Genomic DNA, 19999 nt, shown 5'->3' with positions numbered 1-19999 from the left:
GCTATTTTCCTGTGTAGAAAATATGGTTCCTATGTTTGTTATTCTGAGTTATTATAACGTTCAAACAACATTTACAATTAATATTCTCCCAAAATACCTGTTACTTTTATGTAATTGAAGTTTAAAAATCATTAAACATGAAGATTTGATCACGTGATCGAAAACGCTGTGTTATTGGCTGGTGCTCTTGTGACGTCACAGACTAGGAGTAAGACGAAGCTATGTGCGTGTTACAGGAGTGTTCTCCGAAGTTACGAGGTTTTTACGTACGTTTTCTGCAAACAGTTTAGCTATTTAATGATGGAAAATGCAACTGCAACTTTTAAGTGACAATAGAAAAGGATTTTGTGAACTCTGGCAGTGGAAACCTGCGAAAACTGTTGTGTTTATGCTCTACCAACTTAGAGCGGCGATATGTGCAGTGACGGACATTCTTTTCCCTGCTCCCTGCAGCGTCAATAAACTCGCTCAAAACTAAAGAATTGTAGAACTTTTGCATATGTGTCCTTATATTGCAACTAGATTGTCGACCATCAGTTATGAGCTAAGACCAAGAGCACTATACAATTATTTTTGGCAAAACGTAGCGGCGATTTCCTGTTTAGAAGACAAAAGAGATACAATTCGAATCACGCGATCGGTGACGCAATGGGTAGCACATCTGGCTGCGTATATATATAGGTTACATGTTCAGTTGTGGGAAGTGTCATATACTTTCAGAGTTTTACACGACATACGAAAATAGCTTTAGCAAGAACTAATTGTAGCAGTTGTGTCGATTTTGGGATGTATTATATATAGCTTCAGATTAGTCTTACTCTGAGAAATGGACAACAGAGGATAATTGCATTTACTGGGTGATCAAAAACCAGTATAAATTTGAAAACTTAATAAACCACGGAATAATGTAGATAGTGAGGTAAAAATTGACACACATGCTTGGAATGACATGGGGTTTTATTAGAACAAAAAAAAGCAAATATTGCTAGACGCGTCAAATATCTCTTGCGCGCATCGTTTGGTGATGATCGTGTGCTCAGCCGCCACTTCCGTCACGCTTGGCCTCCCAGGTCCCCAGACCTCAGTCCGTGCGATTATTGGCTTTGGGGTTACCTGAAGTCGCAAGTGTATCGTGATCGACCGACATCTCTAGGGATGCTGAAAGACAACATCCGATGCAAATGCCTCACCATAACTCCGGACATGCTTTACAGTGCTGTTCACAACATTATTCCTCGACTACAGCTATTGTCGAGCAATGATGGTGGACATATTGAGAATTTCCTGTAAAGAACATCATCTTTGCTTTCTCTTACTTTGTTATGCTAATTATTGCTATTCTGATCAGATGAAGCGCCATCTGTGGGACATTTTGTGATCTTTTGTATTTTTTTGGTTCTAATAAAACCCCATGTCATTCCAAGCATGTGTGTCAATTTGTACCTCTCTATCTACATTATTCCGTGATTTATTCAGTTTTAAATTTATACTGACTTTTTGATCACCTGGTACTTGGCGAACACCAATTTTCTCTTTTGGAAAGCATTGCTAATAGTGAAGATATCACTATATGTCCGCAGTACAACGAGGTGTAGGACGATGAAGTTTTCTATACGGATAGATATAAAGCGTGTACAACATGACAGGTTACACAAAAGTAAGGGCTGTGATGTTTGTGAGTGTAAACTAACGTCAGTGTGTCAAGCAGACTTACTTCATCTTTATGTAAGATGATGGAACTGGAAAAGTTTAAAACAATAAGGATCCCACCTGGACCGTAGGAAGATAAACAAACATTCTTTCTAATAATATAAAAAGGGGTTCATTAACCAGAAAATATCTGTTTGAACGTGACCTGTGTGAGCATCGGTTGCAAATGTAACCATGTACAAACAGCAAGGAAAACGCAATAACATTCTGTTTCCGATCGGTGTGGTGAAATTTTCTAGTTGAGATTTGCTTATCATATGACAGGACTGTCGAGTCGGTTTACAAATAGTTAAAACGTTCTTTCAGGCTGGGTTCCAACCAGCGATCTGTGCACATCATCTTTTATGTTCGACAATCTGCTGAGTTACCGAATAATTTGTGTGGAGTTGAGTAAAATGACAATTTTCATTTAGAGTTTAATTTCGCTGAATGATCCTATCCTTCCATGTAACAGTGGGAAACCATATCTCGGAGATGAATCAATGTTAACTTCACAGCGCAACATATTTCTAATTAAGTTAGTGAACTTTTGCATCGCCGTGGTGGCAATTTACTTGTGCAGCGCAACCACATTTTATGTACGTTTTCATCCTCAGGAATACTCGAAAATAACTTTTCAGGAATTTTTATAGACGTATTTCTACATTATGATACTACATACCATTTGTAACCCGTTTTCCGAAACGTAAATTCTAAAACAAGACATCACTGTGAATTAGCCTTATGACAGTCGGAGCAGCATACTAGCCAGTGACGTCACAGGCATCACATGGCTCGAATAGAGCGTTTTAGCTGGCTTTAAAATTAATTGAATTTCATTTCCGTTTTTATAAAAAAAAATACTGGAATTCAAGAGGAATGTATGTTAGGAGCATAAAATGTCATGATTAATCATTTAAGACAATTCCCGGAAAGTAGTGAAATATCTTATTGTGAGGCACCAATTAGGTTTCTGTCAGAATACACTGATGCATTAGCTCCATACTTAACAATCATATACAACAGTTCGCTCAACGAAAGATCCGTAGCCAAAGACTGCAAAGTTGCACAGGTCACACCAACATTCAACAAAGGTAGTAGCAGTAATCCACTATATTACAGGTCCATATCGTTAACGTCGATATGCAGCGGGATTTTCGAACAATTATTGTGGTCGAACATTATGAATTACCTCGAAGAAAACGGTCTAGTGGCACACACTCAACATGGGTTTAGAAAACATGGTTCTTGTGAAACACACCTAACTCATTATTCGCGTGAAGCGTTGAGTGCTATTGAGAAGGGATTTCAGATCGATCCCGTATTTCTGGATTTCTGGAAGGCTTTTGACACTGCACCACACAAGCAGGCAATAGTGAAATTGCGTGCTTATGGAATATCGTCTCAGTTATGTGACCGGAATTGTGATTTCCTGTCAGAGACGTCACAGTTCGTAGTAACTGACGGAAAGTCATCGAGTAAAACAGAAGTGATTTCTGGCGTTCCCCAAGGTAGTGTTATAGGCCCTTTGCTGTTCCTTATCTATATAAACGATTTGGGAGACAATCTGAGCAGCCGTCTTCGGTTGCTTGCAGATGACGCTGTCAATATCGACTAATAAAGTCATCAGAGGATGAAAACAAACTGCAAAGCGATTTAGAAAAGATATCTGAATTGTGCGAAAAGTGGCAGCTGACCCTAAATCATGAAAAGTGCGGGCTCATCCACATGAGTGGAAAAATGAATCCGTTAAACTTCGGTTAGACAATAAATCAGTCAAATATAAAGACCGTAAATTCAACTAAATACCTAGGAATTACAATTACGAACAACTTGAAATGGAAGGTCGAAAATGTTCAAATGTGTGTGAGCTCCTAAGCACCAAACTGCTGAGGTCATCGGTCCCTATACCTGCACGCTACTTAAACTAACTTATGCTAAGAACAAGACACACGCCCATGCCCGAGGGAGGACTCGAACCTCTGGCGGGAGGGGCCGCGCAGTCCGTGACATGGTGCCTCAAACCGCACGGTCATTTCGCGCGGCAAAGCGGAAGGAACACATCGAAAATGTTGTGGGGAAGGCTAACCAAAGACTGCGTATTATTGCCAAGACACTTAGAAATTGTAACAAACCTACTAAGGACACTGCCTACACTACGCTTATCGGGCCGGCCGGTGTAGCCGAGCGGTTCTAGGCGCTTCAGTCTGGAACCGCGTGACCGGTACGATCGCAGGTTCGAATCCTGCCTCGGTCATGGATGTGTGTCATGTCCTTAGGTTACTTAGGTTTAAGTAGTTCTGAGTTCTAGGGGACTGATGACCTCAGATGTTAAGTCCCATAGTGCTCAGAGCTATTGGAACTATTTGAGCCACTACGCTTGTCCGTCTTATTATAGAGTACTGCTAAGCGATGTGGGATCCTCACCAGATAGGTTTGACACGAGTGCATCGGAAAAGTTCAAAGAAGGGCAGCACGTTCTGTCCAAAAAATGGTTCAAATGGCTCTGAGCACTATGGGACTTAACATCTGAGGTCATCAATCCCCTAGAACTTAGAACTACTTAAACCTAACTAACCTAAGGACATCACACACATCCATGCCCGAGGCAGGATTCGAACCTGCGACCGTGGCAGTATCGCGATTCCGGACTAAATTGCCTGGAACCGCTCGGGCACCGCGGCCGGCTACATAGAGGGAAACGATCAGTACAGTACAATAAGGGAAATCAGAGGTCGTATGGAAAGATATAAGTGTTCGTTCTTTCCGCGCGCTATACGATATTCGAATAACAGCGAATAACAGAGAATTGGGAAGGTGGTTCGATGAACCCTCAACCAGGCACTTAAATGTGATTTGTAGAGTATCCATGTAGATGTAGATGTACGCCACGATAAAGGCGCAAATTTGAATACAGCGAACAGACACTTCAATAGCCGGACGGACGGTTGACACTTTTGTGAACAAAAAATTGGGCATTAGGGGATTTGAACCCGGGACTCCCCCTTCGCAACCCACCAACGTCACCACATGACCATAACTCCACGGTTGTCCAAAATCGCTCAATATTGCACGTATTGATCTTGGATCGATCACTGCTTCTGTTTTGATTCCTTTTTCCACAGTTGAGTACACCTACCTCCTGTTTTCATATTTGGATCTGTGTTCAGTTTTGACAGGCTATCCGTTGGACTATCTTAGCACTAAATCTGAGGTGGATGCGATGGGGAGTTTGCCTTGTAAGTACCAAACGTGTCGAGGTGTTCACCACGTCGCTTGTTATCAAACACTTTCGAGCTTTGCCTCTGTGATATGGGCATTTGCATGCATTTATTTACACTAACGGAAAAATTCTCCTGTCGGCGCTTAAAAAAGGTGAAAGTACTTCTTTTTAAAAGACTCTAACATAAAAGTGGGGAATCAGCTCCTCAATCCTCCTTCTGTCAGCCTAACCAATAATTTTGGTTCAAATGGCTCTGAGCACTATGCGACTTAACTGCTGCGGTCATCAGTCCCCTAGACTTAGAACTACTTAAACCTAACTAACCTCAGGACACCACACACATCCATGCCCGAGGCAGGATTCGAACCTCCGACCGTAGCATTCGCGCGGTTCCAAACTGAAGCGCCTAGAACCGCTCGGCCACCGAGCCCGGCTACGTAGAGAGAAACGATCACTACGGTACAATAAAGGAAACCAGAGCTCGTACGGAAAGATATAGGTGTTCGTTCTTTCCGCGCGCTATACGAGATTCGAATAACAGACAATTGGGAGCGGTCTAAGGCGCTGCAGTCATGGACTGTAGGTCTTCAGAAGAAGTAGGTGATTTCAGTTCAGTTCCTCATATTTTATCTCTGCAAGTTGGATTCGAAATTACTGTGAAACTTTTGAACCTGCAAAAAGACAGATGCTATTGGGAACCATGTGCGAAGAAATCGCAAACAAACTTAATTCAGTTTTGTCACCATTGCTAACACTTAGCGATACCACAAAGGGAACTGCTAATTATTGTTGGTATTAAATGAGTTGCAAATTCGAGTGAGCAGTAACTGTGACAACTGTGTCAGAGAAAGTATCAACGGAAAATGAAATTCACTTTATAAATTACGATCGCGTTATGGCGCGTTATCTCTTTACTAGTGTGCCGTCGATCCGGAATATGTGCCCGCCGTGTTGCGCATGCGCTTTCCGCCACTGCTACGGCAGGGGTGTACACTTCTCTTGCTATCTGGCGAGCTATTGGATTTGGCAAGCTTGAACATTTCTTTCTATCGCTGTATTCTTCCAATATAAAAATTTTAGGACATATTTCGACATACCGGACTGGACAGTTCCCTTGGGAGTTAATGTGCTAAATATTAGACGTTAATCACGTAAACGAGAAAAAGATTAAGAAATACTCGAAATTATGATTGAAGTGCTCTCACTATAGAGCACTTGATGAGTAATTCCTCTCTTCATCTCAGAGTAGCACTTGCAACCTACACCCTCAGTTATTTGCTGGATGTATTCCTGTCTCTGTCTTTCCCTACAGTTTTTGCCCTCTGCGTCTCCCTCTAGTACCATAGAACTCATTCCTTGATTCCTTAAGAAATGCCCTATCGCCTCGCGGGATTAGCCGAGCGGTCTGGGGCGCTGCAGTCATGGACTGTGCGGCTGGTCCCGGCGGAGGTTCGAGTCCTCCCTCACGCATGCGTGTGTGTGTTTGTCCTTAGGATAATGTAGGTTATGTAGTATGTAAGCTTAGGGACTGATGACCTTAGCAGTTGAGTCCCATGAGATTTCACACACATGTGAACATTTTTGAAGAATTGGGAAGGTGGTTCGATGAACCCTCGGCCAGGCACTTAAATGTGATTTGCAGAGCATCCATGTAGATGTAGATGTTGTTGTTGTTGTTTTTGTTGTGGTCATCAGTCCTGAGACTGGTTTGATGCAGCTCTCCATGCTGCTCTATCCTGTGCAAGCTTCTTCATCTCTCAGCACCTACTGCAGCCTACATCCTTCTGAATCTGCTTAGTGTATTCATCCCTTGGTCTCCCTCTACGATTTTTATCCTCCACGCTAACCCTCCAGTACTAAATTGGTGATCCCTCGATGTCTCAGAACATGTCCTACCAACCGGTCCCTTCTTCTAGTCAAGTTGTGCCACAAACTCCTCTTCTCCCCAATTCTATTCAATACCTCCTCATTAGTTATGTGATCTACCCATCTAATCTTCAGCATTCTTCTGTGGCACCACATTTCGAAAGCTTCTCTTCTTGTCCAAACAATTTATCGTCCACGTTTCACTTCCATACATGGCTACACTCCACACAAATACTTTCAGAAACGGCTTCCTGACACTTAAATCTATACTCGATGTTAACAAATTTCTCTTCTTCAGAAACGCTTTCCTTGCCATTGCCAGTCTACATTTTATATCCTCTCTGCTTCGACCGTCATCAGTTATTTTGCTCCCCAAATAGCGAAACTCCTTTACTACTTTATGTGTCTCATTTCCTAATCTAATTCCCTCAGCATCGTTGTTGTTGTTGTTGTGGTCTTCAGTCGTAAGACTGGTTTGATGCAGTTTTCCACGCTACTCTATCCTGCGCAAGCTTCTTCATCTCCCAGTACTTACTGCAACCTACATCCTTCTGAATCTGCTTGGTGTATTCATCTCTTGGTCTCCCTCTACGGTTTTTACCCTCCACGCTGCCCTCCAATGCTAAATTGGTGATCCCTTGATGCCTCAGAACATGTCCAAGCAACCGATCCCTTCTTCTAGTCAAGTTGTGCCCCAAACTCCTTCTCAATTCTGTTCAATACTTCCTCATTAGTTACGTAATCTACGCATCTAATCTTCAGCATTCTTCTATAGCACAACATTTCGAGAGCTTCTATATTCTTCTTGTCCAAACTATTTATCGTCCATGTATCACTTCCATACATGACTACACTCCACACAAATGCTTTCAGAAACAACTTCCAGACACGAATTTCTCTTCTTCAGAAACGCTTTCCTTCCCATTGCCATTCTACATTTTATATCCTCTCTACTTCGACCGTCATCAGTTGTTTTGCTCCCCAAATAGCAAAACTTCTTTACTACTTTAAGTGTCTCATTTCCTAATCTAATTCCTTCAGCATCACCCGACTTAATTTGACAACATCCCATTATCCTCGTTGTAGATGTAGACCCTGTAAAAGGGGTTAGCGCCTACAGCGAGTGTAACGGAGACACTGGACGTGCAACGTGTACGTGTGGTTTCAGCTGCCGGGCGCCGATCGCCAGCCTGGACTGCATGGAGGAGTTCGGCACGGGGGCGGTGCTCGGGTCGGGCGCATCCGACCCGTCGGCGCCCGCGGCCAACACCAAGGAGGCGCTGCTGACGGGGGGCGGCGGGGGCGGCGGAGGCGGCGGCGGAGGGGGCGGAGGCGGTGGGGGTGGCGCCGCGGGCGTGACGGCGGCGGCGGCCGCGGGGGCGGCGGGGGCGCTGGCGGCGGTGCGCGGCGGCCAGTCGGGCGGGCAGCTGGGCGAGCACGCGGTGGCCCGCCAGACGACGGTGACGCCGGGGCTGCGCTACCGCAACCTGGGCAAGAGCGGCCTGCGCGTTTCCAACGTGGGGCTCGGTGAGTCTCCCGTGGTGGTGTACCACAGGGGTCGGTGTTGGGTCCAATTTTCTTGTATTCTTTTGTCATCACTGAAGAAGTTTGACTGGATATTTACCCTCAGTAGGTCAGAACTACTCTAGCCGCTCTCTGTAACACTACCGTCCCATAAGGATCACTGTGCGACCTGCCCCAGCACTGGTGGTGTACCACAGGGGTCAGTGTTGGGTCCAATTTTCTTGTATCCTTTTGCCATCACTGAAGAAGTTAGACTGCATATTTACCCTCAGTAGGTCAGAAGTTTCAAATTCTGAAGATGGCAGGGTAAAATAAAGGGAGCGAAAGTTTATTTACAATTTCTACAGAAACCAGATTGCTGTTATAAGAGTCGAGGGACATGAAAGGGAAACAGTGGTTGGCAAGGGAGTGAGAAAGGGTTGTAACCTCTCCCCGATATTATTCAATCTGTATGTTGAGCAAGCAGTAAAGGAAACAAAAGAAAAGTTAGGAGTAGGTATTAAAATCAATGGAGAAGTAATAAAAACCTTGAACTTCGCCGATGACATAGTAATTCTGTCAGACACAGCAAAAGACTTGGAAGAGTAGCTGAACGGAATGGACAGTCTCTTGAAAGGAGGGGATAATGGAATGAGGTCGAATTAAGTCGGGTGATGCTGAGGGAATTAGATTAGGAAATGAGACACCTAAAGTAGTAAAGGAGTTTTGCTATTTGGGGAGCAAAATAACTGATGGTGGTCGGAGAGGATATAAAATTTAGACTGACATTGGCAAGGAAAACGTTTCTGAAGAAGAGATACTTGTTAACATCCAATATAGATTTAAGTATCAGGAAGTCGTTTCTGAAAGTATTTGTATGGAGTGTATCCATGTATGGAACTGAAACATGGTCGATTAATAGTTTAGACAAGAAGAGAAGCTTTCATAATGTGGTGCTAAAGGAGAATGCTGAAGATTAGATGGGTAGATCACATAACTAATGAGGAGGTATTGAATAGAATTGGGGAGAAGAGTAATTTCTGGCACAACTTGACTAGAAGAAGGGATCAGTTGGTAGGACATGTTCTGAGGCATCAAGCGATCACCAGTTAAGAATTGGAGGGCGGTGTGGAGGGTAAAAACTATAGAGAGAGACCAAGAGATGAATACACTAAGCAGATTCAGAAAGATGTAGGCTACAATAAGTACTGGGAGATGAAGAAGCTAGCATGGAGAGCTGCATCAAACCAGTCTCAAGACTGAAGATCACAACGTCAACAACAGGTCAGAGCTGCTTGAGCCGCTCTCTGTAACACTACTGTCCCATAAGAGTCGCTGTTGGCCCTAGTTCTCTTACATTGCTTTGTCGTCATTGAACAAGTTAGGCTTGACATGTACTCACAACAGGTCAGAACTGCTCTATCAGCATTGTGCAAAAGTGGTCACTGCTGGGTTCATTTCATTCATCTATTGGCAGTGGACGAGGTAGACTGTGGTATCTTCTTCATACAGCTCAGAACTGCTGCAGCACTGCTATAAAACATTAATGTTCCACAGGGGTCAATGTTGGATCCAATTTTCTCGTATTCTTTTGTCATCACTGAAGAAGTTAGACTGGACATTTACCCTCAGTAGGTCAGAACTACACTCTCTGTAACACTACCGTCCCATAAGGGTCACTGTGTGACCTGCCCCAGCCCACAAGGGTCAGTGTTGGATCCAATTTTCTTGTATTCTTTTGTCATCACTGAAGAAGTTAGATTGGATATTTACCCTCAGTAGGTCAGAACTCCTCTAGCCACTCTCTGTAACACTACCGTCCCACAAGGGTCACGGTGGGACCTGCCCCAGCAGTGGTGGTGTACCACAGGGGTCAGTGTTGGATCCAATTTCCTTGTGTTCTTTTGTCATCAATGAAGGAGTTTGACTGGATATTTACCCTCAGTAGGTCAGTACTACTCTAGCCACTCTCTGTAACACTACCGTCCCATAAGGGTCACTGTGTGGCCTGCCACAGCAGTGGTGGTGTACTACAGGGGTCAGTGTTAGATCCAATTTTCTTGTATTCTTTTGTCATCACTGAAGAAGTTTGACTGGATACTTACCCTCAGTAGGTCAGAACTACTGTAGCCGCTCTCTGCAACAGTACTGTCCCATAAGGGTCACTGTTGGTCCTAGTTCTCTTACATTCCTTTGTCATCATTGAACAAGTTAGCCTTGCCATGTACTCTCAACAGGTCAGAACTGCTCTAGCAGCACTGTGCAAAAGTGGTCACTGTTGGGTTCATTTCATTCATCCATCGGCAGTGGACGAGGTAGACTGTGGAATTTTCTCCAGACAGCTCAGAACTGCTGCGGCACTACTATAAGACATTCATGTTCCACAGGGGTCAGTGTCGGATCCAGTTTTCTCTTATTCTTTTGTCATCACTAAAGAAGTTAGACTGGATATTTACCCTCAGTAGGTCAGAACTGTTCTACCCACTCTCTATAACACTAACGTCCCATAAGGGTCGCTGTTGGCCCTAGTTCTCTTACATTCCTTTGTCATCATTGAACAAGTTAAGCTTGACATGTACTATCAACAGGTCAGAACCTTTCTAGCAGCGTCATGCGATAGTGATCACTATTGGTGGAGACTTCAATCTAACCTCTATTTGTTGGTGGAAATACATCTCCAAAGCCAGTGGTAGACAGAAAACAACTTCCGAAATTGTACTAAATGCTTTCTCTGAGAATTACTTTGAACAATGAGTTGATGAGCTCGAACGAATTGTAAATGGTTGCGAAAACACACTTGACCTCTTAGCCACAAATAATCCTGAACTAATAGAGAGCGTCATGACGGATACAGCGATTAGCCAACTCAAAGTCATTGTAGCGAGGGTCAAAATCATATCAACCATATCCACTAAAATAAACGCAATATATATATATATATTTAAATCAGCAGATAAAAATTCGCTTGAAGCCCTCCTAAGAGAGAGAGTCTCCATTCCTTCCAAGCTAATTATGTAAGTGTTGACCAGATACGGCCCACATTCAAAGATACAGTATAGACAGCAATAGATAGATTCATACGGCATAAGTTAATAAGAGACGGAACTGATACACAGATAGTATTTCTGTATGATGCGAAAAGTGGCAATTAGCACTAAACAAAGAAAAGTGCGATGTCATCCACTTGGGTACTAAAAGAAATCCGATAAATTTGGGATATACGATAAATTGCCCAAATCTAAGGGCTGTCAATTCGACTAAATACCTAAGAATTACAATTATGAACAACTTAAATTGGAAAGACCACATAGATAATATTGTGGGGAACACGAAACAAAGACTGCGCTTTGTTGGCAGAACATTTAGAAGATGCGACAAACCCACTAAAGAGATAGCCTACATTGCACTTGTCCGGCCTCTGCTAGAATATTGTCCCGCAGTATGGGGCCCTTACCAGGTAGGATTGTTGGAAAACATCTCAAAATTGCAAAGAAGGGCACCTTGTTTCGTGTTATCGCGCAATAGGGTGAGAGTGTCACTGATGTGATACGCAATTTGGGGTGGCACTCACTGACACAAAGGTGGTTCGATGAACCCTGTGCCAAGCACTTAAGTGTGAATTGCAGAGTAATCATGTAGATGTAGCTGTAGATTTTGGGTTCATTTCATTCATCCATCGGCAGTGGACGAGGTAGACAGTGGTATCTTCTCCAGACAACTCAGAACTGTTGCAGCACTACTACAAAACATTCATTTTCCACAGGGGTCAATGTTGGATCGAACTCTCTTTCAGTTCATCTATTAGTATTAGACAAGTTAGGTTGTGATATCTATTCTTATCAGCTGAGAAATGACCAAGCAAGGTGGTGCAGTGGTTAGCACACTGGACTCACGTTTAGGGGGATGACAGTTCAGACCCATGACTGGCCATCCAGATTTAGGTTTTCTGTGATTTCCCTAAATAACATCTGGCAAATACCCAGATGATTCCTTTGAAAGGGCACAGCCAACTTCCTTCGCCACCCTTCACTAATCCGATGGGACCAATGACCTCGCTGTTTGTTTTCCAAAACCAACCAACCAGCTCAGAAATGCTCTAGCAGCATTATATAACACTGGTATGCTACAGAGATCAATTTTGGGTCCAGTTCTCTTTTATTCACCTGTCAGTAATGGATGAGGTAGGCTCTGATATCTAGAGAGCTCAGAACAGCTCTGCCACTATTACAAAACACTTGTGCAGTCCTCAACAATGGGTCAAGTTCTCTTTCATTTTTCCATCAGTACTAGAAAAGATGGTCTGTCATATCTAAACAGCTCAGAACTTCTTTAGCAACACTATATCATATTTGTGACTCTCAGAGGTTACTCTTCTGTCCAGTTCTGTTTTATTTATCCATCAGTACTGAACAAGATAGCCTGTCATATATGCATTAAACAGCTCAGAACTGCTCTAGAAGCACTGTACAGTACTGGTGACCCACAAGGATCAATATTGGGTCTGTTTCTCTAAGCAGCCCATGATAGCTATTCTAAATAGCTCAGAACTGCTCTAGCAGCACTGTACAACACTGGTGTTCCACAGGAGTCTATGTTCAGACTAGCTCTCTTTTATTTATCCACGAGTATGGCACAAGGTAGGTGGTTATATCTACTCACAACAGTTCAGAAACACTCAAGCAGCACTGTGATACACTAGTATCGACACTGTGGTCAATGTATGGTCTAGTTTCTATCCATTCATCCATCTGTACTAGACAATGTAGGCTGTGGTATCTACTATAAACAGCTCAGAACTGCTTTAGTAGCAGTGTGAATCATAGAGATCCCAAAGGGATGTGCTGAGTCCAATTCTCTTTCATTCACACGTCGATGTTGGACAAGGTAGACTGAAATATCTGCTCTAAACAGCCGAGAACTGCTCTAGCAGCATTGTACAGCTCTCATCTCCCACAGTGGTGAAAGTCAGCTCCATCACTCTTCCATTACTTTGTAAGTATAATCGATAAGGTATACTGTGATACCTACTACAAACTCCTTTACCACTGCTGTACAACACCTTAGGGTCTACTCTTGCATCCCTTCTTCTTTCATTCATTCATCTGCATTGCCTAAGCATGGAGTGATGTGTGTTTCAAACAGCGCAATAGTTCTCTACCAACACTATTTACAAGACTGCTGTTCCATAGGGATCAGTCTTCGATCAATTTGAATCATCTGTATGTCTGATAAGGTATGCTGTGATATCTGATTCAAGTGTATACAAAACTAGTGTCTCACAAATGTCAGTCTTAGGTCTACATCTTCTGGTAAACCTCCCGGGGTGTAAGGTCGTGGTCCATGAAACTCTTCAGCTCCTAGCGTTTCGTCCAGAGCTGCGCTGGACATCTTCAGAGGGGTGTTTTCTCCTCCGGTAAGTCTTGCCGACTGACGGGTCGGACGTCTGAGAGCGACTTATATATCGTAGAAAGTGGGCGTGACCAGAGTTACACGTGATATGCAGAGATAATCTTTGTCAAAGATAAAAACTATCGATCGTAATCTCGTCACGGATAAAACTGTCTAGCAATTCTGTAGTGCTACTGTCCAAATATCACTAAGTTTCATGATCTCTTCTTTCTGATTAAAATTATCCCTATGTTTATATATTTCAATTGCTTCTCTACAAAGCCGTGGGTAATAGTTCGTCGTCGTAGATAAAATTTTTGTTTCGGAAAACCTCACTTGATGATTTCGTGTTCTGCTCCAGCCGATTTATCTGTTTTTCCAAGTCGGCAAAGACTTCTGTGTTCTTTTAACCGTGTATTTACTCTTCTTTTTGTTGTTCCAATATAAACTTTTCCACATGTACACGGAATTTTATATACGCCACTGGCTGATAGAGGAGCGCGTTTGTCTTTTACAGACTGGAGAACATGACAAATTTTCTTTGTTGGTCTAAAAACAGGTCTAATATCATGTTTACTTAAAATCTTTCCAATCTGATCCGTTACTTTCTTTATGAAAGGGAGCGAGACTGTATTCTTCCATCGTTTTTCGGGCTTGTCCTTATGCTTTTTGTTGTTGGGATGCAGAATTCTGCTTACTTCTTTCTTTGAGGAGCCATTTTTCTCAAAAGCGTGCTTCAGATGTTCAACGTTAGGAGCTGAAGAGCTTCATGGACCACGACCTTACATCCCGGAAGGTTTACCAGAAGATATGTCATCTGGTTGTGAAAGCCTTCATACTAAGTCTCAGGTGTGTTTCTCTTTTACTCATTCATCTGTATTGGTTAAGATATGCTGTGACATCTAGGTCAAACAGCTAAGAAGTGCTCTATCAGCACTATCGATTAAACACTGGTGTCCCACAGCATGTCTATCTTATTGCCTCACTGCCAGCACTTTTCTTTTCTTATCATCAGTCCAGTGTTGGTTTGATGCGGCCTGTCTTGACCTTTTCTCCTACGCCAACTTCATCTGTCAAGGGTATCTATCTGATCTTCTTCTTCATACATATGAGACTGATGGCTAGAGGCTGGACATCAGTTTCGTAAAGCACTACTACACAATTCTTAAAGAAAAATTGGAAATAAGGGCCTTTGAAGAGTAGAAGACTTTGGTCCTTCGTTAAAAATAAAACATTTGAAGTATTTCAACAAGATGGATGGTACCTCGACAGACTAGTAACTGAGAAGTTGCTGGTTCGATTCTGTGTTTAAGTTGTGTGTTTATTGTGAAATTTAAATGTTATTTAACAAATACTAAATTATAATTTCTTCGTAAATACGATGTAGTGTAACTATATTTTATTTTTATTATTAATGGCATGAAAATAATTTAAAATTTGATATAGGCTGCGAAATGTTAAATGAAAATATTATATATATATTAATACTTTATTTAGTCTCTAGAAATAAAATATAGTGTTTTCATTTTATATTTGATGTTTTGTATTTTTGTAGCACATTTAAATTTAATATGAATAATCGCATATGCATGCAGTTATTAATTAAATTATGTACTTAATTGAACTCTATATATAAAAGGAAACGTCCTGACTTACTGACACATCATCACCCGGCCAAAATTCCAAAAAAAAAAAACCCGGAGAGGATTTTGCTCTTTGATCTAACACTGTAGTGATTGTTTAAGAAGGGATATTTCGAAATTCCTCTCCTAAAGGGCTCAAATTAGGGATGTGTGGGTTTTTAAACATATGTCGCTATTAAGGCAATTTTGAAGCCAGAACTGTGAAAATTGTTATGCAGTTTGTTGGTCAGAAATAAAGAAATATGTGTTCCAGAACTTTTGGGAATTCGACCACTAAGGGGTTGAAATGATGAGTGAACTTTTATTTGATAAATCATTCTTAAAGAACTCACAAAACAATTTTATTGTCTCATCTACGAAAACTGGTATTTGACTTCTCAGTTAGCAAAAAAAAAACGTATTTCATTGTTTATGGAAGTTAAACTGATAAAGGTAGGAAATAGGGGATGAAAATTTTTATGAAAATACTTCGTTATTCAGAAACATTTATAAAGCTAAATGTATGAAAACTGGTATGTGAATTCTCAATTAGAAGTAAAGAAATATGTGTTAGACGATGAAAGCTTCTATGGAAATACCTCCACAAGAGCTCACGAGGGTGAATTAACGAAGACCTACAACTTCAGCCACCAGAATCGCTTTTTGGTCAGAAGTAGATTCAGGAAAGACCGTACTTCAGCGACTATAATTAGCGTGAAAAATTTGAATGGTGTTGCAGTTTGTGAAATAAATCAAAGAAGGCTAACAGTCAGCACGAGAAAGTGTCGTGGTCAGAATTGCAGAGAAAAGCAACCAGATCTTTAACACACTAATTTTTCTGTAGGCCTAATTTATATTTATAAAATTATTTTTTTTATAATTACTATGCAAATGCGAGCAAAGCAATGAGTGCTAAGCCCAGTTAAATATTAACTATGACATAAAACAAAAATTAAAATGTTTGAGAATTAACTTTTTCATTTCGTAACAAATGTAGAATTTAAATAAAGAGAAATTTGCTTCTAGCAAGAGTCGAACCAGGAACTTCATGCTTACTGAATTTTAACACTACACTTTTTGTAATATAAACATAATTTATTGTAAAAAGTACAATGTGCAGTCATTTCTGCTGAGCAGCTTGTGTTTTCGTTCTACATTCTTCTGTCCATTTTAGCTACTGTTTTATTTCGGATTTTGTTTCCTTGCAAACCGCTGGTTTCTCAAAAATTTTGCATCCACACCCAGTGTTGATTCATGGTGGTAAGTCTTTGGTTTCTCGCTGCTATTTCTGTGTGCTTTCCTATTTCTTATGATTCATGTGATTTTTTTTCTTTGCCGTTTTCGGTCACCTAGGTACTACATCCAGCCAAATTCTCTATGTCCAACTACAAGACAAAGGCCGGCCTGAGTGGCCGAGCGGTTATAGGCACTACAGTCTGGAATCGCGCGACCGCTACTGTCGCAGGTTCGAATCCTGCCTCGGACATGGATGTGTGTGATGTCCTTAGGTTAGTTAGGTTTAAGCAGTTCTAAGTTCTAGGCGACTGATGACCTCAGATCTTAAGTCCCATAGTGCTCAGAGCCATTTGAACCATTTTGAACAAGACAAAGTGTTATGAAGACATCCAATTCTATTAATTTCATAGAATGTCTAGATAAAACCCGAGTTCTTGACGTTTTGACTATGAGTCCTTAGCCATTACAGATTAATGGATAAAAGAGAAGTTGTTGCAACACTGACTATCGTGGAACATGAGTGTAGTATACTACTGATGAACTGCGGTTCATCTTCTAACCCATTCAACTAGAGTCAGTTTGTTGAAATTCTTGGAATGTCCTGAACTTAATGATGGTCAGAAACCTTCTAATCTTCAATGGCTATTTTTTTAGCGTTTAGTGTTTTCCTGAGTATTGTGTACAACTGCTGTAGGCATTTGATGTCTGGGCACTACAGTTCAAATCCCATATGAAGATACTCTCAGTATATTCTACTTGTCAGAGTAGAACTTGCACGCATCTTCAAATTTTTGCTGGATGTATTCCAATCTCTATCTTCCCCTACACTTCCCTTCGTCTACAGCTCTCTCTAGTATATTTCTGGCTATTTCCTGACCTCTTAATACATGACCCACCGTCTGGTCCCTTCATATTGTTTCTGTTTTGTATACGTTTTCCTACTCATCGACACTACAGAAAGTTCCCCCATTTCTTATTTTACCAGTCCACCTAATTTTCAACATGCTTCTGTGGCACCACATCTCAGACGGTTCGATTCTCATCAGTACCTGTATAAAGAGCTCAAAATTGCTCTAGCTGCATTGTACAGTACTGGTGCATGCCACAGGGGTCGATGTTAGATCCACTTCTCTTTATTTATTCACCAGCACTGCACAAGACGCACTGTGAGATCTTATCCGCTCTGCTGGAAAACGCTTTACCAGTACTGGACAACATTGATACCCCACAATGGTCAATGCTAGATACATTTCTCTCATTTATTCATACGTAGTGGATAAAATTGAATGTAGGTTCGTTCAGATGGCTCTGAGGTCAACAGTCCCCTAGAACTTAGGACTAATTAAACCTCACTAACCTAAGGACATCACACACATCCGTACCCAAGGCAGGATTCGAACCTGCGACCGTAGCAGCAACGCGGTTCCAGACTGAAGAGCCTAGATCCGCTCGGCCACGGTTTCCAGCTCTGAAAGTTGGGGCCTGCTGTTGCGTAAGAATATCAGAATGCTTGAACCACAGTGCTCAGGGGAAGTTAGCTAAATCTTGTATCTAGCATCCCAAAACACACATCTAATCGAAATGTTGCGACCTTAATACAGCTAAATTGTGTATTTAAACTTGACTGATAGTTAGCCCAAGTAAGGAAATAATATACTGACCAATGAAACATTTAGTAATTCCACAACATAACTCAATATGTTTGTTGCAAACCAATCTATAGCGATAGAAAATTCGTAACATCAGAAAACTTGGCATTCGTCGCTCCTGCTGAATAAGAATTGTTGTTGTTGTTGGGGTCTTCAGTTCTGAGACTGGTTTGATGCAGCTCTCCATGCTACACTATCCTGTGCAAGCTTCTTCATCTCCCAGTACCTACTGCAGCCTACATCCTTCTGAATCTGCTTAGTGTTTTCATCTCTTGGTCTCCCTCTACGATTTTTAACCTCCACGCTGCCCTCCAATACTAAATTGGTGATCCCTTATACCTCAGAACATGTCCTACCAACCGATCCCTTCTTCTAGTCAAGTTGTGTCACAAGCTCCTATCTCCCCAATTCTATTCAATACCTCCTCATTAGTTATGTGATCTACCCACCTAATCTTCAACATTCTTCTGTAGCACCACACTTCGAAAGCTTCCATTCTCTTCTTGTCCAAACTATTTATTGTCCATGTTTCACTTCCATACATGGCTACACTCCATACAAATACTTTCAGAAACGACTTCCTGACACTTAAGTCTATACTCGATGTTAACAAATTTCTCTTCTTCAGAAAAGCTCTCCTTGCCATTGCCAGTCTACATTTTATATCCACTCTACTTCGACCATCATCAGTTATTTTGCTCCCCAAATAGCAAAACTCCTTTACTATTTTAAGTGTATCTTTTCCTAATCTAATTCCCTCAGCATCACCCGACTTAATTCGACTACATTCCATTATCCTCGTTTTGCTTTTGCTGATGTTCATCTTATATCCTCCTTTCAAGACACTGTTCATTCTGTTCAACTGCTCTTCCAAGTCCCTTGCTGTCTCTGACAGAATTACAATGTCATCGGCGAACCTCAAAGTTTTTATTTCTTCTCCATGGATTTTAATACCTACTCCCAATTTTTCAATTGTTTCCTTCACTGCTTGCTCAATATACAGATTGAATAACCTCAGGGATAGGCTACAACCCTGTCTCACTGCCGTCCCAACCACTGCTTCCCTTTCATGCCCCTCAACTCTTATAACTGCCATCTGGTTTCTGTATACAAATTGTAAATAGCCTTTCGCTCCCTGTATTTTACCCCTGCCACCTTCAGAAATTGAAGGAGAGTATTCCAGTCAACATTGTCAAAAGCTTTCTCTAAGTCTACAAATGCTAGAAACGTAGGTTTGCCTTTCCTTAATCTAGCTTCTAAGATAGAATTATGCTGAATGAATTTCGTAACATGTACAATAATGATGAAGATTTTTCGTTATGACCTACACATCTTGCAGTGTGATTGTGTCTCTGACTCGTCCGGAAGAGGTCTTCTCACCACTGTAGTCATGCTCGAAATACCGCATGTTGCTGCAAAGACTTACCTGCTGTTTGTGGCAGCAGGCGCTGTCCTCATATTCCCCGACAATCTCCACAGAAGGAAAAACGGAGTAACATAGGCGTTTCTCAGGCTGTAAGACTTTCCTGCATCAGGCCGTTGCAGCATCCCTGAATATGGAAGTTAATAAGGAATATAAAAAAAGGGAGGAAGGTTTATCTGTTTAGCAAGGTTAATAGAAGGCAGATTTCAGACTACCTAACAGATCAAAACGAAAATTTCTGTTCCGACGCTGACAATGTTGAGTGTTCAAGGCAATCGTAAAATGCGTTTTAGACAGGTACGTGCCGAGTAAAACTTTGAGGGACTGGAAAAACCCACCGTGGTTCAACAACAAAGTTAGGAAACTACTACGAAAGCAAAGAGAGCTTCACTGCAAGCCA

At 41.7% G+C, this 19999-nt stretch overlaps 1 protein-coding gene across 1 annotated transcript in view; it reads left to right on the top strand.

Moving 5' to 3' along the window:
- The window catches only part of LOC126426664 (voltage-gated potassium channel subunit beta-2), a 718526-nt gene that overhangs the window by 594994 nt on the left and 103533 nt on the right, over positions 1-19999 (top strand). The window contains exons 3-4 of the mRNA XM_050088549.1: positions 7947-8055; positions 8185-8305. Coding sequence (XP_049944506.1) covers positions 7947-8055; positions 8185-8305 — 230 coding nt within the window. The remainder of the gene's footprint in view (positions 1-7946; positions 8056-8184; positions 8306-19999) is intronic.

Source organism: Schistocerca serialis, chromosome 11 (genome assembly GCF_023864345.2).
Source record: "Schistocerca serialis cubense isolate TAMUIC-IGC-003099 chromosome 11, iqSchSeri2.2, whole genome shotgun sequence".
Classification (NCBI taxonomy): domain Eukaryota; kingdom Metazoa; phylum Arthropoda; class Insecta; order Orthoptera; family Acrididae; genus Schistocerca; species Schistocerca serialis.
This window is presented reverse-complemented; position numbering and strand designations above follow the sequence as displayed.